The following is a 27,404-nucleotide window of genomic DNA, read 5'->3' as shown; positions in this document are numbered from 1 at the left end:
GCTATTGATTCCTTCTAGTGTAGTTTTCATTTCAGTTATTGTATTGTTCATCTCTGTTTGTTTGTTCTTTAATTCTTCTAGGTGTTTGTTCTTTAATTCTTCTAGGTCTTTGTTAAACATATCTTGCGTCTTCTGGATCTTTGCCTCTGTTCTTTTTCCGAGGTCCTGGATCATCTTCACTATCATTATTCTGAATTCTTTTTCTGGAAGGTTGCCTATCTCCACTTCATTTAGTTGTTTTTCTGGGGTTTTATCTTGTTCCTTCATCTGGTACAAAGTCCTCTGCCTTTTCATTTTGTCTGTCTTTCTGTGAATGTGGTTTTCCTTCCACAGGCTGCAGAATTGTAGTCTAATTTATTTATTTACTTACTTACTTACTTATTTACTTATTTTTGGCTGTGTTGGCTCTTCATTGCTGCACATGGGCTTTCTTTAGTTGAGGTGAGTGGGGGCTACTGTTCGTTGTGGTGCGTGGGCTTCTCACTGCGGTAGCTTCTCTTATTGCGGAGCATGGGCTCTAGGTGCGTGGGCTTCAGTAGTTGTGGCATGGGGGCTCAGTAGTTGTGGCACACGAGCTTAGTTGCTCCATGGCATGTGGGATCTTCCCGGACCAGGGCTCAATCCCGTGTCCCCTGCATTGGCAGGAGGGCTCTTAACCACTGCGCCACGAGGGAAGTCCCAGCATCACTTTTAAGTAAATGTAATGTGAATGTTCTTTGGGCTCCAGTACCTAGCTGTGCTCTGAGTGACATTCCTCCCCCTGTAGAAGTTCTAGAGGCCGCTAAGGGGGAGGAGACATCTGATTCTGGTTTTCTAGGTAGTGGCTTCCTAGAATCAGGGCAAGGCATTCCTCCCTCTCCTTCCCATCCCGTAGCGCTCAGTTTTGGTTAGCATAATTCAATTTTTTTTCCACTTTTATCTTTGTCATTTTAATTGGTCAAAATTAAGATTGTTGATGGGGAGAGCTCAAGTTTTATAAAACTAGAACTCTTGTCCCAATGCCAACCCTCACCATCTACTATGGCAGCTCCATGGAAGGACACGTTATCCAAGAACCAGGGGAGACAGGAAGTAGTCAGACCCTTGAAAAGGGCTGTTGGTCTTGCACCTCCCACCCTCCACGTGGGGTGATGGGGAGGGGCACGTACTGTGGAAATGTCAGAACAAAAGCTGGAGAACCGAAGTGCTCACTCATCTCCACTGCGGTGTTTTCTAAGAACCTTAGTGGAACTTTGACACTCCTCATTCCTGAGAAGATGGAATCTTTTCAGTAACATCCACCGCCCTTTTCCCTGTGGCAGCAGCCATTCCTGGTTCTGAGAACTGCCTAGCTATCTCCCCACCATCCTTTCGGCACCTTAAAGACCAAAGTCAAACCTTGTTTTTCTCCCGTATTGATTGTTTTTCTAACCCCTCGAGCTAGTTTTATAACCTTCTATTGCTGTCTGTTTGGCTGGCTTTAAAATGCCCTACAGATGACTCTTCTGATAAATTCCTGCCAGGCAAGGAGTTTACTATTACCTTTCAGCACTATCAGCAATCCCATCTCACGTTTAGTGTGGCAGGTGAAGGGTCAGTTGACAGGGTGACTGTGTCCTGAGTCCTGGGATGCTACCAGGAGGCCCTTTTAGTCTCCACTGACCCAACATCCATGCACAGCACACATGGGGACAGGTTGAGGACAGAGCAGGGCTGAAAGGTGTCCTCTCATTCCAAGCCTAGGACTTTAAATAAAAATACCAAAAAAGGAAAAGCCTTTAAGAACTGGTGGCACCTGGGATCTCATTTTTCTCTCTCTCTTTGCCTGATGTTTAGATCACAAACTTGAACATGAGGGATTGTTTCTTTTAGCTTCACTTCTATATGCAGCCCTGTTCTGTTGGGATAGAGTTAGCACTAGGGGAAAGAAGGCCTGTTTGAGACATAAATGTGCCTCCTTCCCATCGGAATCTAGCTGTGGCCCCAGGCCCTCCGATTTCTTCGTATTTCAGTCTCACTGCTTGGCTGTTCTTATGCTTCTCCTGGGCCCTTCCCTCTCTCATTACTCATCTCACGCAGCAATTTTTTAGTTTGAAAAGGAGCAGCATATTCTACGTCCCGAAAGAATGAAATATTACTGCTTTTAGGATGTGAATATTCTCTTCTCTTCCCCTTTGACTGAATTTTGGTTTAGAAGTGAAAGTTTCAGGACTGGATTGAGGTTGAGTTGTAGTTGAGATCCGAAAGTCAGTTTTTGAAATTCGAGCATAAAATCGTATACTCTGCATCTTACTCAGCCCAGAACTTGTTCCAAACCACTGGAGAGAGGGCATTCTTTTTTTTGGCCATGCTGTGCAGCATGCAGGATCTTAGTTCCCTGACCAGGGATCGAACCCGAGCCCCCTGCAGTGGAAGCTCAGAGTCCTAACCACTGGACTGCCAGGGAGGTCCCCAAACCACTAAAGAGAGATGGTGGGAATTTGAGGTGTCCTCAGAACACTGTCAAATCCAACTGGCCTCAGCTGGCCGCCAGCTCTGTATTTCGACCTGGATCTATTTAGTCTCTGCTTCTTCCCTCAGGCCCTCATTAGTTTGGTGGGGTGGGGCACGAAGAGGGAGCTTTCAAAGCACCTATCCCGCAGACCCTGATCCCTGGACCCATAAGAAGTGGACAAAGGAAAGCTTAGAAAGGAACAAGTCAGGAGCTGCCTCCACACTCCTGCTCCTCCCCCGCCCGACACACACATCCTAGTAGCCAACATTCAGTCCCTGGGGCCAGCCTCACCTCTCAGGAGCACACCATCCCCTTGCACACAGAACAGAAGTGGATTAGTGGAAAGAGCCCTTGGATTAAGCATCAGGAGACCGACTTCTAGATCCAGTTTTACCTACCAGTAGCTGTGGAATTTGGAGAAAGCCACTTAACCCCTCTGTGTCTTAGTCTCTGTGTTTGTAAAATAGAGAGAAACGCCTGTACTTCCTCCTCCTCCTGATTCCATGAGGTGGTTGTGAGGGGCACATGAGACAATGGAGGGGAGTGACCTTTGGAAGAATATAGTGCTGAGACTTTGCACATATTACACCCCGACAAACCACTTCCAAACTACCAGGGCTGTTCTTATAGGGCTATTTCATGCTCCGCACCAAGGGTGGGGCCGTGTGTCTGGGGTAGAGGCCAGCCTCCAGGGGTGCTGTCCATACTCGTCGGTCTTGAAGACCCCCAGGCACAGGGTGTGACCACAATCTGTCCAAAGGCATTACCCTTCAGCTCATTTTTAAAGCTTTCTTACTGGCAGCCGGTCTCAGAACAGCCCATTTTTTCCAGCCCTTCCATTTCCAGCCAGCCTTAAGTAAGGCCTCTGTCACCACCTTGGCTGAACTACGTTCAGCCCAGTCAGTTCAATCTGCACCACCACTTACTACTGTGTGGACTTGGGCAACGCACTTGGTATCTCCGAGACTCAGTTTCCTCCTCTGTAAAATGGGAGAAATGGTATCTGACTCTATAGGCTTGTCCTGAGGATTAAATGACGCATGTAAAGTACCCGACCAAGTTCCTGGTCTCTACGTGTCCATTGTCTGCTCCTCTTTCCCCTACTTCTAAGGAGAATTATTGCTAGACATACCTGCCTGGAGGGGATTAGCGCATCCCAAAGGCATTGCATCAGATCAAAGGTGAGAGCGCCCCTGCAGGTGCTGGTCCTGCCAACTGTACTGACTGTACCATCTCCCCTGGTACCCTTGGTGCCTCTTGCAGGGAACATCATTGGCTCCGGAATCTTCGTTTCACCCAAAGGTGTGCTGGAGAACGCCGGCTCTGTGGGCCTTGCTCTCATCGTGTGGATCCTGACAGGCCTCATCACAGCTGTGGGAGCCCTGTGCTATGCTGAGCTCGGGGTCACCATCCCCAAATCTGGAGGTGACTACTCCTACGTCAAGGACATCTTTGGAGGACTGGCTGGGTAAGAGGATGTGCGGGGGACCGAGCGGTCCCGGAAGCCGAGGCCCGGGCTTTCCAGCATGCCGAAGAGCGCTAGAGCTTGGGATTCCTCTTTTGCCTCTAAGTCATGGTTGCCAGTTCAGCCTGTGTCCCCTTGATGCCCCTGAGAGTGGCAGAGGAACCAGGCTGTAGTTCTAATCTCTGTTTAGGGTTTTTTGTTTTCTGTTTTTCTTTTTTTTTGCTGCGCCATGAAGCTTGTGGGATCTTAGTTCCCAGACCAGGGATCGAACCTGGGCCCTTGGCAGTGAAAGCATGGAGTCCTAACCACTGGACCGCCAGGGAATTCCCTTAATCTCTGTTGACCTTAGTGGGCAAGATTCTATGAGTGAGAACAAGTAGAACTAAATGACAACTCTGATTGGAGATGCGCGGGGAAAGCACATCACAAAAACCAAGCCGTTTTATCCTGACCAATGAGAGTGACCACTAAGGTACGGGGTACTTTTCATGTTACCAAGGATAAGGGTTTCCCTGATTCCAGACCCTGATCTTGAATTTCCTCAGTCCCCGCAGCCCTGTTACTGAAGAGCTCAACCCTCACCAAGGGGCCCAAGGGCGTGGAGGACACTTCCCCCTCAAACCCCCAGCCGATGCCTCCCCTTGGCACTTGCTTAAGTGGCCACACCTTTAGCATGCCCTGGCTGTGAAGATTCTGGGGTTGCAAATTTTCTTTTCCACCAGTGGATGCTGGGGGCCAGAGTGGTAGAGAAGAGATGATGAAATGATGAAAGGAGCAGGGAGAGAGAAAGGACACCAAGACGTGTGTCAGTACTAGTTGAAACAGCTTTTCATCGTTAAACCAATTTACCGTCATTGCAGAGGGCTAGGTGTCTCGTCTGAGCGGTGGCTGGGTTCCTCAGCATCCCTGAAAACAAAAAGGAACCCCACGCCTTTGGCCCACCTGCCTCTCCTAACACTGCCCAGTGACTTGCCCGGGCTTCCCTGATGGCTTCTGAATCCCTGCCCTGCCAGGCAATGGGAGCGGGGGTCTTTATTGGTGTCTTGGCTCAAGTCCTGTCCCATTCCCCCTCCAGGTTCCTGAGGCTATGGATTGCTGTGCTGGTGATCTACCCCACCAACCAGGCTGTCATCGCCCTCACCTTCTCCAACTATGTGCTGCAGCCGCTCTTCCCCACCTGCTTCGCCCCAGAGTCTGGCCTTCGCCTCCTGGCTGCCATCTGCTTATGTAAGTGCCATCTGGGCCTTGCTTTCAGGATGGCGCCTTCTAGCCTTCCTCGTGGTCTACACATCTCTGGTTCTCCTTCCTCTCCCTCTTTCTTTCCTCCCCTCCTTTTTTTTCTTCCTTGTTACTTTTCAGTTTCCGATTTGCATGCTGTGGACAAATGGATTCCACATATAATTATCTGGTGTTTAAAAAAAAAAAGAAGAAGAAGAAACTTAAGTATTGATAGCTGTTCATAGACACAGTAATTTTCACCGGCAGGGTTCTTTACATCAAATAAAGTACTTTCACTTGTATCATCTGACCCGAGCCTCACAACAAATCCATAAGGTAAGCTGGGCCAGTATTACAATTTTCCTAGAGGAGAAAAGGAAACGGAGCCAGGAAAGTGAATTAGCCAAGGTGATTCCTTCTCTTTCCAGCGCACACACCACGCTGGAGACTCCCTGCCTCTCATGGGAAGACTTTTCTGGCCTCTCAACCTGCCAGCTCACATCTTAAAACTCTCTGGGAGGAGAGTGCAAAGGTGTGAGTTGGGAGAAAACAAATAGCATGTCCATGGTCCCCGCCCTTGATGAGTTTTCTGTCTAACTAGGCAGAAAAGCCATATAGACAGATTCCATGGTTAGGATTCAATTGCAGTAAAAATTCTGAAAAGGGGAAAAGATCTCTGTGAGCCGGAATAGGTTAGAGAGGCTTTATGGAGAAGTTTGGCAACCTGTATTTCTAGGAAGTCTCAACACTTAATCTCTGATAATCAGGGATCTCAATGGATTGGGGTATGTTATACCTTTTAGCCAAAAACTAATTTCTAAAGTAAGTATTTGGACTTTTTCAGAGGCTCCACTTCTAGAGTCAGCTCAGTCCCTGCCTTCCCACACCTTCCAGCACACATCCACCTAGCTGAGGGCAGTGACCATCCTGGTCACACTCTGTCCCAGGTCTTGACACTTCCTTCTGTCCTGCTGATGGGAAGGGGAGGGGGGGTCACTCGCCCACCTAGGAGCAGGGGTGGGACCTGAGGGGTGTGTGCCCTCACTGGCAGTGGTGTGCAGCCCCGGGATAGACCCCATCATCTAGGCAAGTGGCACTGTGGAGCCAACATACTTGTTTGGAGCATACTCCTTGTGCCGGTTGGGCCTGCTCGTGGATCTGGAGGCAGAGGGATGTGGGCTCCAGAACCGGGCTTCCCGAGCCTGCATCTCCGCACCACTTTCTAAGTGCAGCCAGTGCTTGGCCAGGTCACCGGCCCACCTCCCGTGAGATGAGGCTGAGATCTCGCGTGTGCTGTACGTTGCCGTGGCAAGGATTGCCCAAGACAAGAGTGTTCTTAGCACAGCATCGGGCACCTCGTGATCCTGTCGTGTAGTCACCGAGGGTGGTCACGAGGATAGTCACTTGGTCCTTGCTTGCTGGCTGGATCTGGAGCTGCAGGAGGTGAGAGGAGGGGGAAGGGGGCATGGGAATGCAGGAGGAGTGGCTGTTTCTGCCATCAGATAGGTTAATGAGGGTGGGAAGGGGGACCACAAAGTGCAGGCCACTGCTGTTTCAGCATCTCCTGCCCACAGACACAGTTTCCTTTTTCCTGCTGATGCTGCTAAAGTATCTCAGGCAACAGGCCACCCTTACCCTCCAACTATAAATCAAGAACCCTGAGGCTGTTCAGTCCTCCCCTAGGATAGAAACCAGGCCACAGGGTAGAGTTCCCCGGGCAACTAGACCCCACGGCTTCCTTTGCATTCCCCAAACCCGCCAAGTCTAGGTAGGTGACTCCTTGCGCAAAGACCCTCTAGAGTTTTGGAAAAGATCGGCTGAGAAAGGACGGTGGGAATGGCCGGATGCTGGCGGAGAGGCAGAAAGAACCTGCTGTAACTGGCTTGCCTTCTCAGAGCCTGAAGGGAGTGAAGGGGGGCGGAGAGCGAGAGAAGGAACTGCAGATTTGGCTCCAGCTTATGCAACTGCAGCTGCCACTTTGAGTTATTCTATTATTTAGGTCAAAGCTGATTAGTCACTGCTGAGTCAGCAAAATATCCCTAGCCACCAGGCAGTAAAAAAAGAACGTCTTTTATATTTTAATGAAATGAAAAGCCTTTCTCCCTTCTCCAGAGCAAGTATGTTAGTGGGAGGAGGGAGTTAGGAAGCAGGGGAATGGGAGGGATTAGAACTTGGTTTTGGTACCTTCCTTTTGTGATTTGCTTGGGTATTTCTCTTTTCTTTCTTTCTCTCTGTCTCTCGCTCTCTACCCCTCCCCCTCCCTTCCTCCCTCCCTCCCTTCCTTCCTTCCTTTCTTATTTCATAAGTAAGTGACTATATTCTCTAAGTAAGAGTCAAGTAATATATAAAGAGAGTTGACCAGGAAAGCTTCCTCTTTATCTTTACCCCTCTCCCCTGCCCAGGAGCCCTGGTAACAATGGATAGGTATCCTAATAATTCTAAGTAAAATGCACCTCTCAGCACACACATCTGGGTATATAGACATACATTTTGACAAGTTATTTCTGCAGCTTGCACTTTTATCCTTTAGCCATATCTTGTGGCTACTACCTGAGTTTCTAGTTATAAACAAAGTGGTCCCAGTGACACAGAAGGAGCGCCAGGTGTTCTGGGGTCCCCCATTTGTATATCCTGCTCCCTAACTATGGGTTTTCCTTCTGTTTGTCCCCCCTCTCTTGGGGACTGGGCCACCTTTCACTCGGGCAGCTCCCGACCTCCTTCCTCTCTTTTGGGGCTGGGGTCACATCCAGCATCTGAATTAGAATCTTTTCTTCTCATTCAAGTCCCCCTCTTCCTGAATGCCTTGTACAAAAGAAGCTCCTTCTCCTTTCTTGCCCTGAGGAGAAAGGAGTACCCTGCATGCATTTCACAAGCAAAAAAAAAAAAAAAATGCTTCTTATCTTGTTTTCTATCTTTCTACTATGATTCCGGAAGAGGCTAGTTTTCCAGGGCTTCAGATTTCTCCTCCTTCCTTGAGTGATTTGGAAGGTTAAGGATTTCACTGTAGGTATTACTTTTAACCCTGAGTTGCTTTGCAGTTCCTCTTCAGGAAGTTTCCAGATGCATGATGCATGATGCTTTGGTAGATACCTGTGTGTGTTGTTTTGCAAATCTCTTACAAATTAATCCCTTGACATCAGAGTGTTCAACAGTCCTTACTAACTTCTAAATCCCTTACTCTCAGTTCATTTTCCTTTGAGGTTTCATATTCTCGAGCCCCAAACATCTCATTCCCATGCACTAAACATATCACCTCAGGTACCTGGACAGTGTTGTCTTCTCGCCCTCCCCTGGTCCCCAAAGAGTGCTGTGCGTGTCTCATCAGCCTTGTATATATTGTTGAGAAGGAAGAAATTTTTCTCTACCCTTCTAGGTTCTTCTGGCTGGTCTAAGAATTAAATTGACATGAGACAGATTAACGAGAAAAAATCAAACAAAAGTTTAATAACAACTATACTTAGAAGAGACCCAGAAAAACTGAGTAACTCGCCAAAATAGTCAAAACCCTCACCTTAAATACCACCTTCAGCTAAAGACAAAAGAGAATGTTGGGGTAGAGGTTTGGGACTTCAAAGGGAGGAAGGTAATTGACATGAAAATGAAAAGCAAATGTTTGGTAAAAAATGTTTGCTGAGCCATGTGGAGACAATGGGGCAGAGAGTGAGTGGACTCTAATCTTTAATCTCCCCACCACCCAGCCCACATTTTGCTGATATCTCTGGTGATAGCACTACTCCGGGAACAGGTCCTCTATCTAAATTCTTTTTAGGCAGTTGTGGGGGAAGGGCAAAATTTCTTCCTGAGTCTTTTGAGCCTTGATTGTTTTCAGCTTGAACTAATCTGCATGCCAGAGACATTTTGGGGTGGCACATTTTGGTGCCCTACAGTCTCGCCTTCGAAACTTCTTCTAGAATTGTCACAGTCCAAAAGTTGAGTTGATAGATTGCTTTACATCTCGTCGAACGAGTCTCTTAGTCCTGACAATAGGTCACTTCAGTTACTCACTTCAGGAGGTGGGGATGCAGGTGGGCACTCAAAGTTAGGCCTACAGGGTATAAGCAACCAGGTATTTAATAAGAGGCATTTCTGTGGAGACAAAGAAAAATAGAGGTTAATGGTTGAAGCAAATTATAAACCCAGTGTCTGAGTCCTGAGAGTTGCCAGCTGAGATTTCTAGATGTTAGGCTCAAAGCATCTTTTGCAGTTTGAAATCTCTTGTGATGTCATCTGGTGTTCAGGTAAACTTCCTGAGTGGCTTACAAGGCAATAGGCACAAAGATTGTCTAAACGTGGGTTATTGTGGTGATCTTGCTTAAGTTTATATCAGGTTGTTCAGTTACAGTTTGTAGGGCTTCAAGAAAAGGACAGCTTTAGTTCTCAATAATTTCAAGTCAAAAGTGAGAGAAAAATTGAAAATGTAAGCTTGGAGAGTTGTAGCCAAATATTTGAGGAAACTAGAAGAATTCAGGATCCAGTCCAGTTTACAGGTAGAAAAACAAAACCTCAAAGATGATTAACAGAATTAGAATCTAATATCCGTAAGCGTGTATTAAGTTTCTATTGAAACATAATTTTTTCTCTCTCTCTAAAATCACCTTCATCTTTACCAAAGATAGCCAAATTAAGACTCATTTGTTTGTAAAATAAATTTAATTTTATTAAACTTGGCCTGATTGTTTACATAAGTCCAGGCCTTTTAAAATATGCTTTGCTGGAACTGTTCATAAGGAATTGCCAGATTGAACTTTTAATTGCCTCTCGAGGCCAGGAAGCCACACCAAGGACATGACATTAGATTCACCCTGTAATACCTATGAATTTGGGTGAATTTTTCTCTCCTTGAGGTTCCCAAAATTATCTTGAGGTTCTTGTGCTTGCCAGGAAGGAACTTTCCTTACTCACCTGGTAAAGCTGCTGGGAACCCTGAAGGCGAGGTACCAGGTTGTTTTTCCAAGGGGCTTTATGGCTCCATGAAGTCAACCTTAGTTCTTTAAAGCTGTCTGGTCACATCTAATTCTATGTATGTCTTTCTCAAATATGACAATCCAGTCAAAGCCCTGGTAATATAACCAATATTTCTTTTTTTAAAAAAATATTTATTTATTTTGGCTGTGCTGGGTCTTAGTTGCAGCACTCGGGATCTTTGTTGCGGCATGTGGACTTCTTAGTTACAGCATGTGGACTCCTTAGTTGCAGCATGTGAACTCTTAGTTGCGGCATGCATGCGGGGTCTAGTTCCCCAACTAGGAATTGAACGTGGGCCCCCTGTGTTGGGAGCTCGGAGTCTTACCCACTGGACCACCAGGGAAGTCCCATAACCAATATTTCTAATTGTATCATGTTATAAGGAGAGCAGATTCTTACTGAACTTATACAAATAACTATATTGCCATGAAAATAAGAGTACTCACTGAGTTTCCAAATTTTAGAGACATCAGGTAGGGAGAAAAAAGATAATTGTTTCGTCTTTGTTAAGCACATGTAAAGTGTCATACCAGTAGTGTTTTGATTGGCAAACTTATGAATGCATATCATAATTTCTAAACCATACATTTCCTCATAACATAATGCTTTTTTTTCAATGCGGTACAAGACATGTTTTTAATAAATGTAAACTTCTTTAGTTTTTCTGTAATAAGACAGAAGTAGGTAAACTTAGACTTCTTTAGCAGTTAATGTTTCAGTATTTTATCTTATTTGGAAGTGATCTAGACATTCAGTGAATCCCCATCATTTAACTTAGCAAAACTCCAAAGTTTTAAATTACTAAAAGATTTGGAGAAACCATTTTTAAGTGGACATACCATAAAACATAATAATTATTAAAGAGTTCACCTAAAAACTGTTATCCCATTTACATTTATTTAATTTACTTGTTTCCAACAATTAATGTTTAGATTACCCATGAAAACTTCCTGAGACATTAGACAAAGTCAACCATCATGCCAAGCTATTTTTCTTTTCTTTTTTTTTTAAATTAATTAATTAATTTATTTTTGGCTGCGTTGGGTCTTCGTTGCTGCACGCGGGCTTTCTCTAGTTGTGGCGAGCGGGGGCTACTCTTTGTTGCGCTGTGCGGGCTTCTCATTGTGGTGACTTCCCTTGTTGCAGAGCTCAGCTCCTAGGCGTGCGGGCTTCAGTAGTTGCAGAACGTGGGCTCAGTAGTTGTGGCACGTAGGCCCTAGAGTGCATGGGCTTCAGTAGTTGTGGCATGTGGGCTCAGTAGTTGTGGCGCACGGGCTCTAGGGCGCGCAGGCTTCAGTAGTTGTGGCTCATGGGCTCTAGAGCGCAGGCTTAGTAGTTGTGGCGCACGGGCTTAGTTGCTCCATGGCATGTGGGATCTTCCCAGATGAGGGATCAAACCTGTGTCCCCTGCATTGGCAGGCAGATTCTTAACAACCTCACCACCAGAGAAGTCCCTGTGCTTAATTTTCTTTAAGCCAACTAAATGGAGCTCTTTTACAAATTAATTTTGGCAATACCGCTTGGAGGTAGAAAATACCACACATCTATAACACATGTATATAGACATATACAAACACGCAAACAGACACAGAGACCCCATAGTCCCATTTCAAAATTTCAGCCATGAATTGGGTACAGTTATACAAAATCCACTCAATTGGGTTTCTGGCAGATGGAACAAATCAGGGTCACCTGTTTAAGTGGATTTCCAAGGAAAAAAGAAACTGCAAATCCATCAGTTAATTACCATACTGAGCTCCTACATTGAGTGGAGGTGAGGCATTATTTATACAGAGTCTTGGAAGAGATTAAAGGCTAGTGAAAAGATGTGTGTACAAACAAATAATTACAATATAATGTGATGACAAAAGAATGTACCACACAGAGAAAGGTGCTTCAGAGTTGGGACAGAAGTGCTAGGGAAGGTTCCCAGATTGAGCTGAGTCTGGAAAGGTAAGTAGGCAGTCTCCAGGTGGGCATACAATAGAACAGCCAGCTAGAGGGAAGAGCATGGGCAAGACTTGGAGTCAAGAAAGAAATGACTTGTTGGAGAAAAGCAAGTACTTTTGTGTAGGTGAGGCCTAGGAGAGAGACGGGAGATAAGGCAGAAGAGGTGAGTACGAGCCAGATCGTAAAGGATTCTACATAAGATGCAGAGAAGAGCAGACTTCATCCAAGGAACCACCGAAGGAGTTTGTGCAGAGGAGTAACATGATTAGTTTCACATTTGAGTGAAGAAGACCGTGACACTTGAAGCAGGGAGACGAGTCAGCAGGCTAAGCATTTTCCAGGCCAAAGAGGTGGTGGCCCAAAATAAAAACGAAGTTACAAGGTGACAAAAACAAGAAAGGATTAGAAGTAGAATCAGCCGGCCGTGTTGACTGATTGACTACTAAGAGGGAGAAATCTAGTTGATCTACAAATCAAAATTAAATGTTTCAAATGAAATATGTTTCTACTTAACTGTCTCCAGCATTTGTGTTGAGCAGTTAACAATGCTTTGTCTCTATTTCTGCCTTCCACGTCCTCTCCAAATCCCTGAGATGCTGAGCAGGTCTTTGGTTGTAAGTCTTCCCCAGGGTGGTTACCCCAGGATGCTGCTCGAAAGCCTGCTCTGGAACAGAAGGGGAGTGGGACCCTGGGGAAACCTTATATAAATGAGAATCACAGAACTTTGTTCATTCAGCAAACATTTATCAAGGGCCATGATGTGCTCGATACTGTTCTTGGCCCTGAGAATTGGGGCATGAGATAGCTGGAATTTTTTAGGCCTGGGCTGGAAAAGTAATGAGTAGGAACTAAAGGGGGCTCCCCCAGGTAGCACAGCATGCTGTGTCCTGTCTCCCCTGCTTTCCCTGTGTCTTCCGTTTTTCTCTTCTCCCCCACCCCAGCTCAGGAGCCGTGTTTAGCTAATGCTGAAGAATTACTCAGCTCTTGGAAATTGCTGAGCTGGGTGTTCGGGCTTCTTGGCTGAACTAAGTACTGGATGGTGATTCAGCAGAAACTTCAGGTCCAACAACTGGCAGGGAGGGATCAGGATAAGAAGGAAGGGTAAGAGGAGCCAGGAAGGGAAGGGAAGGGGGTGGGGCAGCATGGGCAGGCGCTTAGCTGGAAGTGTCCAGGTCGAGCTGTATGAATCAGGATGTCCAGAAGCTCCAGAGCATCTGTGCACCCCTCCTCCGCTGCTTGTTTGTCCTTGGAGGAGAGAGGCCCTTCCAAAGGTTCAGCACATCTCTCCTTAGAGGGGCTTCTTAGATTTCTAAAACATTGCCAGTGCTTCAAGATGAAAAGGGCTGGAGAAGGGAAAACTTACTGTAGTGTGGTAGGTAAGATCTGTTTCAAAGCCCCACTGTGCACCTTACAGGAGGTGGAATCAGGGCTTAGTTTATAGGGAAGAGCTGCTTTGACTTTGTTGTCGTTGTTGCTTTGTTTTGATGTTTTTGTCTTTCACCAGTCAAGTTATTTACTCATACAATAATGCCAGCCTTTGTTGTGGGTAGGCAGAGACTTGAGACTTTATAACTCGGCTCCTGATCCCATATGAAAAATGTCTTGGCCCTGGGTGAGCCCGGAAGGATTCTAGAGAGCTGGCTCTGTGTCTCTACTCCTACCTCAATTTCCTCCCAGGCTCTCTGAGGTCTGTGAGGAGGAAAGATAGCTCAGGCTAGCCTGTGTGGGCAGAACTGGAACCTTATCCAAGTCTCAGGATTGTGTGCCTTAGAACTCAGATAGGGCTCCGGTGTTTTCTTTGCCTATCAGTGCCTTCTGGCAGCCGGCAATGGTTACCTCCTAGCTCTGGAACCGGATGAGGTTAGGCAGGCTAAGGGAAGCAGCGTTTCCACAATTAGAAACACGTGCCCAGTTCCTTCTAAGGAGCCGCCTCCAGCCTATCACAGAGCCAAGTGCTGCCACACCCGCCGCGGCAGGCGGCGAGCTCGCGCGCTGCTGGGTGCAGGCACCACCCTGAGGACTGGTCGGAGGGGCGTCACCTCGCCCCTTTTGCTCCAGGTCCAGAGGGAGGGAGTCAGGGGGAGCTGGCCAGAGCATGGCAGAAGGCGGAGAAGTGCATGCCCCAGCAAAAGGGGAGACTAATAAACCAGCGCTTCTGGCTGGCCCATGACCCAGGTGAAATTTATGGCTGCTTCAGAGGGCTGGGGAACTCCATCCCGGAAAGGTGCTTATTTTGAAGCTCTGGAGGGGAACAGGGTGTTCTGATTTCTACCAAGTGGCGTCACTAGCTTCCCTTTCAGCAGCTATCTGCTTTAATACATTCCATCTTTCTTTTTTCTGTCCTGGCCTTCTCTCTCTATTATGCTCCTTTCAAGCTCGCTCTCTCTCACTCGTAATGGTGTGTATTGTTCCTCCTCTTCCTTCCTCCCCCGTGTTGTCTCTCATGCTCACTCTTTTCCTCTGTTCTTCACCATCTGTCTTTATGGACTTTGGCAAGTCTGGGCATTTTTACTGCCTGTTTTCTCTTATCTGAAAAGACAAAGAAAGCCCTGGTTCTGGAAATGCTAAAGGAAAACAAGCCTTTCCAAGCTGCCTCCAGTTCACTCCTAGGAATGAGCCAGCAATACCAAGAAATCCAAATGGAGTTCCTGGAGTTGGAGGGAAATCTGATGGTGACATTGATAAGGGACCAGAGGACGGGACACAAGGCAGAAAAGCAAGTCTGCTTGTGGGAAATAATTTTCCAAAACCCTGGGGGCGATGAACACAACGCTCCTGGATCCTGAGGGGCAGCCATCCTGGTCTTCTCCTTTTTCACACTGGCATCTTACTTCCTGCCGCCCAGAAAGCAATCTGGCCAGCATCTTCAGATGACAGACTCAGAGCCCCTAGTGGCACTGTCAGCAGTGACCATAGGTACCACTGACAGGAGCAAGGGAGAGAGAGGATGTGGGAATGGGAGAAGGGAAAGAAGGGTGATGTGCATATGGTACAAGAAAGGCTGGTGTAGTGGCAGAATAAGCAACTGGGAATTGGTGGGGGTGGGGGGGCAGGGGGCCCAAGGGAGGCAGTCCTGTCTTTGGCACTAATAGCGGGGGTCTTCACTCACATATAAGATGAGGTTCTGGGTCTCTCTGACTGCCCATGAGGCTGGAAATGTGCCTCTGGGTAGTAGGGTGCAGACCTCTCCCTCCAGTACCAAGAGCTGTCTGCAAATGAGCCCCAAGCAGGCCATTCTAATCAGCACTGTTCTTATAACAATCAATCCAGCCTCCTGGGCTTCCCTGGTGGCGCAGTGGTTAAAAATCCGTCTGCCAATGCAGGGGACACGGGTTTGAGCCCTGGTCCGGGAAGATCCCACATGCCATGGAGCAACTAAGCCCACGAGCCACAACAACTGAGCCTGCATGCCACAACTACTGAAGCCCGTGCTCCTAGAGCCCATGCTCCGCAACAAGAGAAGCCACCACAATGAGAAGCCCGCACACCACAACAAAGAGTAGCCCCCGCTCGCTGCAACTAGAGAAAGCCCATGCATAGCAACAAAGACCCAACACAACCAAAAATAAATAAATAAAAATCCAGCCCCCTATCCAAATGGCCCCTTCCTGACTTTCACCCGTCAGACCAGACCAGTGTGGTTCATGGAGCAGAAGCTGGCTTGGCAAAAAGAATGAGTTTGGTTTGGGGACCCATGTGGGAAAGTGTTCATTGGCCCTCTGATGAAGACACAAAATGACCCTTTGCCAGCCCAACTCAGCAAGAAGCCAAAGTCTTGTGTCCAGAAGCAAGGGAGGACCTGAAGACGGTCATCCAGTGGTCACTGAGGGATAGCCTGTGTTTTGTGAGCTTTCTCGGGGGAAGGAGAAGAAGCCATGATATGTACCCTGCCCCCAACTCTGCCTAGCATCACCGGTACTTGCCCTCCCTGCTTCATGGGGCTGTCCCACGATGTAAAAACCCTGATATTTACTCCCTAGGGAAGAACAATGGCTCCTGTGCACACTTGGTATTTTCTGACTAGATTTGTTCATCTATCCATCCTCTATTCAGTAAGCGTTAGCACCTACTGTGTGCCAGGCGGATACAGGACCTCAAGATCACCCTGGCCAGCAGAGTGCTGTTAATGGCTGTGTGCACTATTGGCTGCAGAAGAATAGGGAAGTTTCATTCTTCTCTGGGCCCGACGGGTAGAGCAGGCGCAGCAACAACAGCATTCCTTGCTTTCTGTAGGACATTCCGTCCTGCAGAATGGGTGGTGCAACTTTCTTGTGGAGACCAAGGCACAGGGACAAGCTTGAACATCTGGGCTCCTGGTTCAGTGCCTCGGCCTTATGCTTACCAGCCCCATAGTCCCCTAATCCACCTTTGTGCCCACACTTTGAGACAGCTTGGGTTGAAGAACCCCAGAGCAGGTAATTTGTGGATGAGTATCCTCCTGAGAAAAAGGTTGAAACAGATGAGAAACTGAGGCAAAGGGTCAGGGATAGAGGAAGAAGCAAGAAGGGAGAAGCAATGCAACAGTGCAAGATAGGTCCTGATGTGTGATACGGCATCTCCGAGACCCTCCAAACCGTCCCCTTTCCCATCCACTCTGCTTTGCTGCCAGTCGTCAGCATTATCCTGAGCAATCGTGGCCTCTTTTTGAGTTCTAGTTTCTTAGCGTATGAACAATAAAAATAACCACTTAACGTTTTATACAGCAGTACACAGGTTACATACAGAGCATCCTCGTGGGATTAAAATGGACCACACTTCCATTTTACAGAGAGGGAAGGGAGGTTCAAAGAGTTTGACTGGTTTGTCCAGAGAGTAAGTGACCATGCCGGGAAGGGCATCATGGCCATTGGGTTCTTCAAGTTCTAAGTTGTCTGATTCTTAGTCCGCCCAGGCTGCCAGGTTCCTCCGAGGCAGCCATCTCTGCCTCCATACCTCCGATTTGCTCAACCCCACCTGCACCGTTACCACTTCACTCCTTATACAAGCTGCTCTGAGCTCTACTTGCTTGCTGTGCACTTGAAAAAGACACCAGAAACCCACGTGGTCCTCCACCCGCCAGGTGTTGCTGGGTAGAGGTGAGGGAAAGAGTGACAAAGTCACAGCCCTGGCTCTGTGAAGGTTGTAGGGACTTAAGACCAACCCCACAATCCCCTAATCCATCCTTAAAATTTTCTGAAGGAAGATTTATTTATTTATGCTAATGACTCACTGATGTTCTATTTCAAAATGGACTAGAGAGATTGATTTTCAATCGCCTCTTTTACCGATAGTCTTTAATGTATTAATTTAAGGTAAAATTTCCCCCCAGATGTTGTTCCTATTCTTCCCTTCCAATACTCGTAATCCTTGGAGCTCGTGTGCCTCACCTCTGCCACTCCGTGGGGTGAACTCCACCTGGGGAAGCCGCAGAGCGCTGGGCGTCATCCACGACAAGATTGCACACAGTGGGGCCACTCTTTACCGTCTGCCGGGAGGAATGATCTCAGACTCTGGACTCCTGAGTTTGTTCATCTTTTGGCTTTCCATCGTGATATCTTTTTATGGCCTTTGATTGTAGCCTCTGGTCTGTAAAGTTAGGAGACCAACAAAACTCTGGGGGCAGAGAATAAAGGACTCGTGTCTGTGAACATTGCGGCACTCCACCTGCCTCGCGAGAGGTTTGTAACTCTTGGGCCTGTGGGTGTCTGTGCATCTGGGTTGCATACATGGGCCTGAAGTTGTATGGACTATGGAGGAGACAGGAGGGGAAGCTGGGATTAGATGAAGGAGGGGTATGGGGAGTCTTTTGCCCTGAATTTTTCTGAGAGGAAAAGCACAGCTAGAGTTACCCTAGGGCGTACCTGTTTACTACTGTACTGAGTTACCGAGGGGAGGAAGAGGAGGCAGTGACTCTCTAGCCATAGGATCTGGGTGTGTGGAAGAGCTGGGATGCTGTCATGTGGTGCATGTGATGTGGAAATTCGCCAACCAGGTCAGCACATTGGTGACCTCACTTTCACTGCCCGCTCCTAGAACTCCTCACTCCTTCCCTCCACTTGGTGTCCTGCAAGGCCTGTGACACACACTCCTTTGGGGTCCCGGTGTGTGCTGCCTGGTTGCCTTTTTTTTTTTTTTTTAAATAAATTTATTTTATTTATTTACTTGTTTTGGGCTGCGTTGGGTCTTCGTTGCTGCGCGCGGGCTTTCTCTAGTTGCAACAAGCGGGGGCTACTCTTTGTTGTGGTGCGCAGACTTCTCATTTCGGTGGCTTCTCTTGTTGCGGAGCACGGGCTCTAGGCGCGCGGGCTTCAGTAGTTGCAGCACGTGGACTCAGTAGTTGTGGCACACGGGCTCTAGAGCGCAGGCTCAGTAGTTGTGGCTCACAGGCTTAGTTGTTCCGTGGCATGTGGGATCTTCCCGGACCAGGGATCGAACCCGTGTCCCCTGCATTGGCAGGCAGATTCTCAACCACTGCGCCACCAGGGAAGTCCCTGCCTGGTTGCTTTTAAAAAGCTTTCCTCTTGAAGGGTATGCCCCCTGCTTTCTGCTCTTTCTGTGTGGTGTCTGGCCCTGTATTCGTTTCCTATTGCTGCTGTAACAAATTACCATAAACTTAATGGCTTAAAACTACACAAATTGGGACTTCTCCGGTGACACAGTGGTTAAGAATCTGCCTGCCAATGCAGGGGACACGGGTTCGATCCCTGGTCCGGGAAGATCCCACATGCCATGGAACAACTAAGCCTGTGAGCCACAACTACTGAGCCTGCGCTCTAGAGCCCATGAGCCACAACTACTGAGACCGCGTGCCACAACTACTGAAGCCTGCGCACCTAGAGCCCGTGCTCCGCAACAAGAGAAGCCACCACAATGAGAAGCCCGTGCACCGCCGCATTGAAGAGTAGCCCCAGCTTGCCACAACTAGAGAAAGCCCACGCTCAGCAACGAAGACCCAATGCAGCCAAAAATAAATAAATAAATAGATAAATTTATTTAAAAAAAAAAAAAAACTACACAGGTTTATTACCTTACAGTTCTGGAGGTCAGAAGTCCTAAACTCAAGGTGTCAACAAGGCTGTGTCCCTTCTGGAGGCTCTCCTTTGCTTGTTTCCTTGTCTTTCCCAGCTTCTAGAGGCCCTCTATATTCTTAGGCTCATGGCCCCTGTTTCCATCTTCAAAGCCAGCAGCATAGCATCTTCAAATCTCTCCCTCTGTCTCTCTCTCTTTTTTAATTGAAGTATAGTTAATTTACAATGTTGTGTTAGTTTCTGGTGTACAGCAAAGTGATTCAGTTATATGGATACTTTTTCTGATTCTTTTCCATTATAGTTTATTACAAGATATTAAAAAAAAGATATTGAATACAGTTCTCTGTGCTATACAGTAGGACCTTATTGTTTATTTTATATATAGTAGTGTGTATATGTTAATCCCAAACCCCTAATTTATCCCTCTTCCTCCCCTTCCCCTGTGGTAACCATAAATTTGTTTTCTGTAAACATATGGAATGCTTCACGAATTTGCATGTCATCCTTGCCCAGGGGCCATGTTAATCTTCTCTGTATCATTCCAATTTTAGTATATGCGCTGCTGAAGCGAGCACTCAAATCTTTCTCTCTTTCTGACTTCTGTTTTCCATCATCACATTTCCTTTGTAACTCTGACCTTCCTGTCTCCCTGTTATAAGGATTCTTGTGATGACATTGGGCCCACTCAGATAATCCAGGATAACCTCCCCACCTGAAGATCCTTAATCACATTTGTGAAATTCCTTTTGTAAGGTAACATTTGCAGGATTAGGATGTTGACATCTTTGGGATGGCGATTGTTCTGCCTACCACAGGTCCCATGAGTTCTGGTGTCATTGTCAGGGGGAGAAGGGAAGGAGAGGCTTCATGACTCCCCAGGGATCGGAGTCTGAGGATCAGAGCTGACCTGAGGTGAGGGGTACCCTCTCTTAGGGAGCAGGAGCTTACCCACCCTCTCCACGGTGGACACGTTCCAGGTCAGCCACAGGATCTGCACTGTCATGGCTCTGACAAGGACTCTGCATCTTTGCCAGTTCTGCAGCTTTTCCAGGGCAGGAAGCATTGAGCCCACCTCTCCTACTTGGCAGTTGCTAGGCCCTGGGCTCTGGGCAGTGTACGAGATTTCTGAGTTCTGAGTCCCCTCCTCCTGCCTGCCTCATTTTTTTTGTCTCCCTCCCGTTATGTTGACAATAAGCTTTTCAAACTGGGCAGATTAAGTACCCAACCCCTGACTTCATCATCTTCTTGAAGTCTCATCTTCTTGATGAGCAGATGAGACTTTTCACCCACCCCCCACCCCCCACCCACTTTTTTTTAAAGCCAGGAAACAGAAAGAAAAAGAGAGGAGAAAATGCCCAAGAAATACACAGAAGGCTGGTATTCCATGGGGCTGTACCACCCCCATGGCCAGATTACAATGGACAAGGACCAGAGTCTTATGCCTTCTTGTTTATTTTGTCCAGCTAGCCCCAAATTATAAAATCCTCTGTATTGCTAGGGTCTTCCCCACCTACAAGAAGCATCTCTGATTTCCCTGGGCTGGGCTAGGGGCTCCTCACAGATGCCTGCCAGGTTCTATGAAGAGCTGTACTGTCACCATATTGCTTTGTGATCATCTTTTAGCTCATCCATCTCCCTTCTTACAGTGTCAACTTCCTGAGAACAGGAAGGGACTTGTGTCTTGTTTATAACTCCCTGCACCAGAGTATCTAGCACTTGTAGGCTCTTCATAGATGGTGGTTGGATGGATGGATGGTTGGATGAAAACCCTCACATCTCAAGCTGCAGTGGCCACTGATCCCCATCTACATGTGGCTTCCCTGAGGTCACTGTATCTCAAGCATGCAGAACTCAAGATCTGGCTGGGAAGAGGGTGGGGACATAGCCCTCAGCAACAGAAGGGGCGCTGGGTACAGACAGACAGAGGCAGGACGCCTGAGCAGGGCAGGGGCTTGGCAAGTGTTGCCTTCACTCACTGACCTTTCCTCTCCGGATGGAGGCTCAGGTTTCAGCCTGCTGTGAGGGACGCTATCCTGTGGTACCAGGAGACTGAAAGTACCCTCTTTCCCCTCGGTCACATGCTGTGATCACCCAACTGCAGGGCAAAGGGTCAGACAGGGCCTGCAGCCGTTGTCCAAGGAGATTAGTGTCACAGGCAGCCGGTCTCCTCCACCCTAGTCTCAGGATATCTGTTTTATGTCTGAAAGATCCCCGAAAAGGCTAAAGGTCAAAGATTAGTCAAGGGCTGGGCTCTTGTGTGTATAGGCTCAGGCAGGACAGAAGACACCCACAGTAAGTTAATTTGACAAATTGTCCCTTCCTCAAACATCTCGATTCCCCCAGGAACACTGTGGAGAAGTCTTTCTGGCTGCCTGGATAAGGTCCCTTTGTGTTTTCTATGCCAGCACACGGGAAGGTGACCACATTCGTCCTCCCCGCCCTTGCCCTCTCCTCCCCTTGGTGAGGATGGTTTTCTTCTCTGCGTGATGAGATCATGATCTGGGTCCTTATTTTGTAATCCTTACCTATCCTCGAGCCACAAGGGTGTTGTTTCCTAATCTTCCTTTCATAGATCAGTCTCCTTTATCCTTTAGTCATTATTGTTTGTATCTGTTTGAACTTCTGGGTCCCAGGGGCCTGGCCTTGTACCCAGAGGCCCTGGGGAGAAGTTGAGATTACAGGCCCAGTTGCTTGGAGTGATTTAGGTTGAACTGTTACCAGGCATGTGATCCTGAAATCCTTATTGAATTGAGCAAGATAGGGGCTTCCCTGGTGGTGCAGTGGTTGAGAATCTGCCTGCCGATGCAGGGGACACGGGTTCGAGCCCTGGTCTGGGAGGATCCCACATGCCGCAGAGCAACTAGGCCCGTGAGCCACAACTACTGAGCCTGCGTCTGGAGCCTGTGCTCCGCAACAAGAGAGGCCGCGATAGTGAGAGGCCCGCGCACCGCGATGAAGAGTGGCCCCCGCTTGCCGCAACTAGAGAAGGCCCTCGCACAGAAACGAAGACCCAACACAGCCAAAAATAAATAAATAAATAAATAATAATTAAAAATGAATATCTGCTTATAAAAAATATATATTAAAAAAATATGAAAAAGTCACAGTCCCGCCCTCCTAGTCTACAAGGTGACAGAGAAAAAGAAACAGATAATTGTAATACAAAGAAATAAGTGCCAACCTTATTAACAAAGTGGTCTGGGAGTAGAAAGGAGAGACGAACTTTGTTCCTTGCCTACAAAACGCAGCTGATACATCTTACCTGGCAGGCACCTTGTCAGGAATAAATAAAATAATAAAGACTCACGGATCAGGTGACATTTGAGCTGGATCTTGAAAGCTGAGGAGCTTGCCAGGTAGAAACAGCTCAGGGAGGAAGGTTACAGATGGATAATAATGTCAGGTCCTTACCCTGCAGAAATGTTCTCAGAATCAAGTAAGGTTGGAAAGTACTTGAAAAGTAAAAGCACAGTTTCCGGATAAGGTAATGATATAACTTGATCAGCTGTTCAAGTGAAGTCAGAGGCCTGATTAGAGGCTTGAGAAGAGAGGGAATCTCGTGCTTTTACATGTATGGCTTGTACCCTTGGAGGACTAGGGGGCGTCCTGGTCACTGTTTCAGAGGAAAGGGAAGCAAGAGGATTTTAATTTTTTTTTTTTAATTTATTTATCTTATTTATTTATTTTTGGCTGCGTTGGGTCTTCGCTGTTGCACGCGGGCTTTCTCTAGTTGTGGCGAGCGGGGGCTACTCTTCGTTGCGGTGCGCGGGCTTCTCATTGCGGTGGCCTCTCTTGTTGCAGAACACAGGCTCCGGCGCGCGGGCTTCAGTAGTTGTGGCACACAGGCCCAGCAGTTGTGGCTCGCGGACTCTAGAGCGCAGGCTCAGTAGCTGTGGTGCACGGGCTTAGTTGCTCCGCGGCATGTGGGATCTTCCCGGACCAGGGCTCGAACCCGCATCCCCTGCATTGGCAGGCGGATTCTTAACCACTGCACCACCAGGGAAGCCCGAGGATTTTAATTTTTTTCCCACATTCTCAAGTACTTCATAACCACCAGGAAGTTGGGTTCCCACAGCCCCTGGTCTCCCATAAGTTGCTTAAGGAGTGTGGCAGTAAAACTGTCCTACAGCTCAGCCTCTGAGCTCTCCGCCAGCCCTTGGAGGTTCCATGTGGTTGGCGTCTCTGTGGGAGCCCTGTGACTCCAAGCCCTCCATGCCACCAAAGAAGATATAGGGATGGTGGCAAATAAGCACATGAAAACATGCTCAACAGCATTAGTCTCTAAGGAAATGCAAACCAAAACCTCAGTGAAATACCACTACACATCCTTTAGAATGGTCAAACTTTTTTTTTGTTTAATATTCCATTTTATATGTGTACCACATCTTTTATTTATTTATTTATTTTATTTTGTCTCTACTGGGTCTTAGTTGCGGCATGTGGGCTTCTTAGTTGCAGCATGCATGCGGGATCTAGTTCCCCGACCAGGGGTTGAACCTGGGCCCTCTGCATTGGGAGCGTGGAGTCTTACCCACTGGACCACCAAGCAAGTCCCTAGAATGGTCAGACTTTTGAAGCTGACAATACCAAATGCTGGCAAGGATGCAGAGCAACAGGACTGTGCATTGCTGGTGGGAATGCAAAATGATATAACCACTTTGGAAAACAGTCTGGCAATTTCCTATAAAGTCAAACACGTTCACCATATGACCCAGGATCCCATTCCTGGGTATTTACTCAAAAGAAATGAAAACTCCCCTCAAAGACCTCTATGATCCACTCAAAGACTTCTACGCAAGTGTTTATAGCAGCTTTATTTATAATAGCCCCAAACTGGGAGCCACCCAAATGTCTATCAGCTGGTGAATAGAAAACTAATACGTTCATATAATGGAGTACTACTTGACAATAAAAAGGAACTATTAATATACATAGCAACATGAATGGATCTCAGAAGTACACAAAAGGCTAGATACTGCATGATTCCATTTATGTGACATTCTGGAAAAGGGACAGAAAGCAAATTGGTGGTTTCCAGAGGTAAGGGAAAGGGACTGACCTCAAAGGAGTACAATATACAAGAGAACTTTCTGGGGTGTTGGAAATGTTCTATATAGAGGGTGTGGTAGTGATTAAACAATACATTTGTCAAATCTCATCAAACTGTACACTTAGAAAAATGAATTTTACTAAATGTAAATTATAACGTGATAAACCTAAGTAACAAAGGATTCCCTTAAACCTTGTTGCCCTAAAATCAGGTTCAGGAAGATGACATCCAGGATCCTACCAGCCGCTCAGGGCTCCTCTTGAACATACAGTATCTTGAAAACAGAGCCAACACTCATGCCCTGATGAGAGGCTTGATTTTTCCCCAAAGCCAGCGCCCACACTTCCATGCTCACTTCTGGCTTCCAGCCCTGGGCAAGGGCATGTTCTGACCAAGCTCTAATTTGTGGCACGTAATCCCCATTTGTAACCCAACCTACTATCCTGGCCAAAGTTTCTGGACACTGGGGCTGAGCTTGCAGCATTTTTGGCTCGCCCATTACAGTCTCATCATCAGGAGTGAGGAGCGTTTCTACTTCTGTGCAGAGGGGTCCTGTAGCCTCCTTATGGCCCTGAGGGTATGTTTGGGGGTCTGTCATTTCAGTGCTCCTCACATGGGTCAACTGCTCCAGTGTGCGGTGGGCCACCCGGGTTCAAGACGTTTTCACAGCTGGGAAGCTCCTGGCCCTGGGCCTGATCATCGTCATGGGAGTTGTTCAGATCTGCAAAGGTGGGTGTCATCAGAACTTGCCACCCCTTGTGTGTACACACACACCCCACACTATCTTTGGATGTGTACACACCCTGAGATGTCCCAGTTCTCTCCTTGAATGACTTTTCTTCTTCACTTGCTTGACAAAGGGGACGAGAAACCATTTTCTCCACGGTGGCCGGGAGCTGGGCACGCCCCCCTGGTGTGCAGAGTTCAGTCCTCCCATGCTGATCTCATGGCTCCAGCACAGATAGGTGAAGATTCCAGATTTCTGGAATACTATTGCCCTTTTGTCCCAGCTCCAGGGAAGCTCTTTGTATCTTATATTTTATCTTGTCCATATCTTAAAATGGGAGACAGAGCAGCTTTTTATACGTTTCAAAATTACTCATAATCTCTACAGGAGAGAGCTCTGCATTCCTGGGGCCCCTGCCAACATTCCCCATTGGATTTGGCCCTTTCCAAGCCCGAGCCTGTATTTGGTTTCCATGGGACCTCTGGCAGCACTAGACTCTGCCCAGTGTCACTGGCTCCTGGAGAAAGTCAGATGACAAACAGGGAGACCTCCCACCCACCCACAAGCTCTGGAGGCGGTGTGGGGTGCCTGGATTTTGACTCCAGGAAACATAATTAAGCTTCTGCTGTATAACGTGCCTAATTATGTTCATCCGTTGGATTAAATTCTTTAGCAGGTTGTATTGTTTTTGGGAACTCAGACTTAAAGAAATCACTGGGCTGTCTTTTCAAAGATAAAGACAGCCCAGTCTTTATTGGGACCTCCTAATCTGGTCCCAGTGCTTTCTCCTGATCACTCTCATCTCGTTATTTCCTGTCCAAATCCTCGATTATGGATGAAGATGTAAAGTGTGGTCAGCTACTCAGTATCTTACTACGACCTTAATCAGCAGCCTTTCTTGAGGACCCACTGTGTGCAGGATATTGTGCTGAGGGCTGGGAAGGCCATTGAAAAGCTCCTCGCTGAAGAATCCCTGTCTTCAGGAGATCTATTCCATGAAAGGGGAGACCAAACACACGCCTTAGGAAGAGACAGGAGGATATTGACAAAGAAAGCAGAGCAAGCTTGAGCTAATAATAGCATCACGGAAGCTTATGTTTGAGTGTTTGTTGTTCTTGGTGCTTTCTCCATGAAAAGGTACCAACTTAGGTATGAGGGAAGGTGATCAGGAGATTGCCAGTGACTCCAATCCTGCATCTCTGAATTCTGGCAAGCCAGTTCCAATTTACCCTGCCCTGCCCAGTAACCTCCCCTGGCCTTTCTTTCCAAGGAACTCCGCCTTTTAAAAAAGGAACATTCAGAACTGTGCTTTGAACCTGAGCCGCCATTTGGACTCATCATTACCATGTCCTGGGGGGTCCTAGACCTCTACTTCTCTGCTACTTTTGGCCTAGCTTCTCCAATAGGTGGCCTTCACTGGAGACCGGGGGCTGCCGAGTTCTGACGTGTCTCTCTGAGCAGCCTCCTGCCCCTGTGTCCACAGGACAGTACTTCTGGCTGGAGCCAAAGAACGCATTTGAGAATTTCCAGGAACCTGACATCGGCCTCATCGCGCTGGCTTTCCTTCAGGGCTCCTTTGCCTATGGAGGCTGGAACTTTCTAAATTACGTGACGGAGGAGCTTGTCGATCCCTACAAGTGAGTTGCAGTAGCCCAGCTCTCCCTCTCCCCCTTCAAAATCCATGGCACCTGCCACTGGAAAGAGGGAGCCACAGGTCCAGTGCCTACTTCTCCCCTCAGTCCCCTTCTGACCATGACCTGGTCTATCCTGAAGAACCAGTTCATTTCTCAGGAACTTAGACCATTTGTCACCCACCCTGCCAGGAGAAAAATGATCCAGTGACTATGCCAGAGCAGGTGAAAAGCTGAAAGAAATGGTGCTGAGATAACACCACTGCCTTAGAGAATGAAATGTGCCCTGAGAGGATTCCAGGCATCTTACTCATCTGTCTCATGACAGGCAGGTCTTCGTATCTTGAGGTGTTTGTTCGGGGAGGGGTGGGGAGTGCATGGTGGAGATTCTGGTCAGGAAGAGATCAACAGGTATGGAGCATATTCCCAACCTAAGCTGTTTCATTTCCTTTCGATTATCCTGCCCATATGGAGACAAAATCCACCCCCCAGGGAGAGGGAGCATCGCAGAAGGCTGCAAGGACAACTTCGTGCAGAAAGACAGAAGGCAGTCCCTGGACCCCATGACGAGGCAGGTGGTCCCAGGTGCCAGGCCTTCCCCCTCTCACCTCCTCTCCCTCTACAGGAACCTTCCCAGAGCCATCTTCATCTCCATCCCACTGGTCACATTTGTGTATGTCTTTGCCAATGTCGCTTATGTCACTGCAATGTCCCCCCAGGAGCTGCTGGCATCAAACGCAGTCGCTGTGGTAAGAAATCAAACTCGGGGAGGGATAAATTAGGAGTATGGGATTAACAGATATGCACTACTATATATAAAATAGATGAACAATAAGGACCTACTGTATAGCACAGGGAACTATACTCAGTATCTTGTAATAACCTATAATGGAAAAGAATCTAAAAGGAAGATATTTA

General features: G+C 47.5%; 1 protein-coding gene and 1 non-coding gene across 4 annotated transcripts in view; one reads left to right on the top strand and one right to left on the bottom strand.

Annotated features, from left to right (window-relative positions):
* The window catches only part of SLC7A8 (solute carrier family 7 member 8), a 57,523-nt gene that overhangs the window by 17,843 nt on the left and 12,276 nt on the right, over positions 1–27,404 (top strand). For 2 of the 3 annotated variants that reach the window (XM_061180640.1, XM_061180639.1), the window contains 5 exons: positions 3,737–3,941; positions 5,014–5,165; positions 24,732–24,857; positions 26,339–26,492; positions 27,112–27,235. In XM_061180640.1, coding sequence (XP_061036623.1) covers positions 3,737–3,941; positions 5,014–5,165; positions 24,732–24,857; positions 26,339–26,492; positions 27,112–27,235 — 761 coding nt within the window. Of the gene's footprint in view, positions 1–3,736; positions 3,942–5,013; positions 5,166–24,731; positions 24,858–26,338; positions 26,493–27,111; positions 27,236–27,404 lie in introns of those variants that run through there. The other variant, XM_061180641.1, reaches the window with a different exon arrangement.
* Positions 19,547–19,653, bottom strand: LOC133085901 (U6 spliceosomal RNA). The gene has a single exon (XR_009699701.1). It is a non-coding gene; the product is annotated as a U6 spliceosomal RNA (small nuclear RNA).

Source organism: Eubalaena glacialis, chromosome 2 (assembly GCF_028564815.1).
Source record: "Eubalaena glacialis isolate mEubGla1 chromosome 2, mEubGla1.1.hap2.+ XY, whole genome shotgun sequence".
Lineage (NCBI taxonomy): Eukaryota > Metazoa > Chordata > Mammalia > Artiodactyla > Balaenidae > Eubalaena > Eubalaena glacialis.
This window is presented reverse-complemented; position numbering and strand designations above follow the sequence as displayed.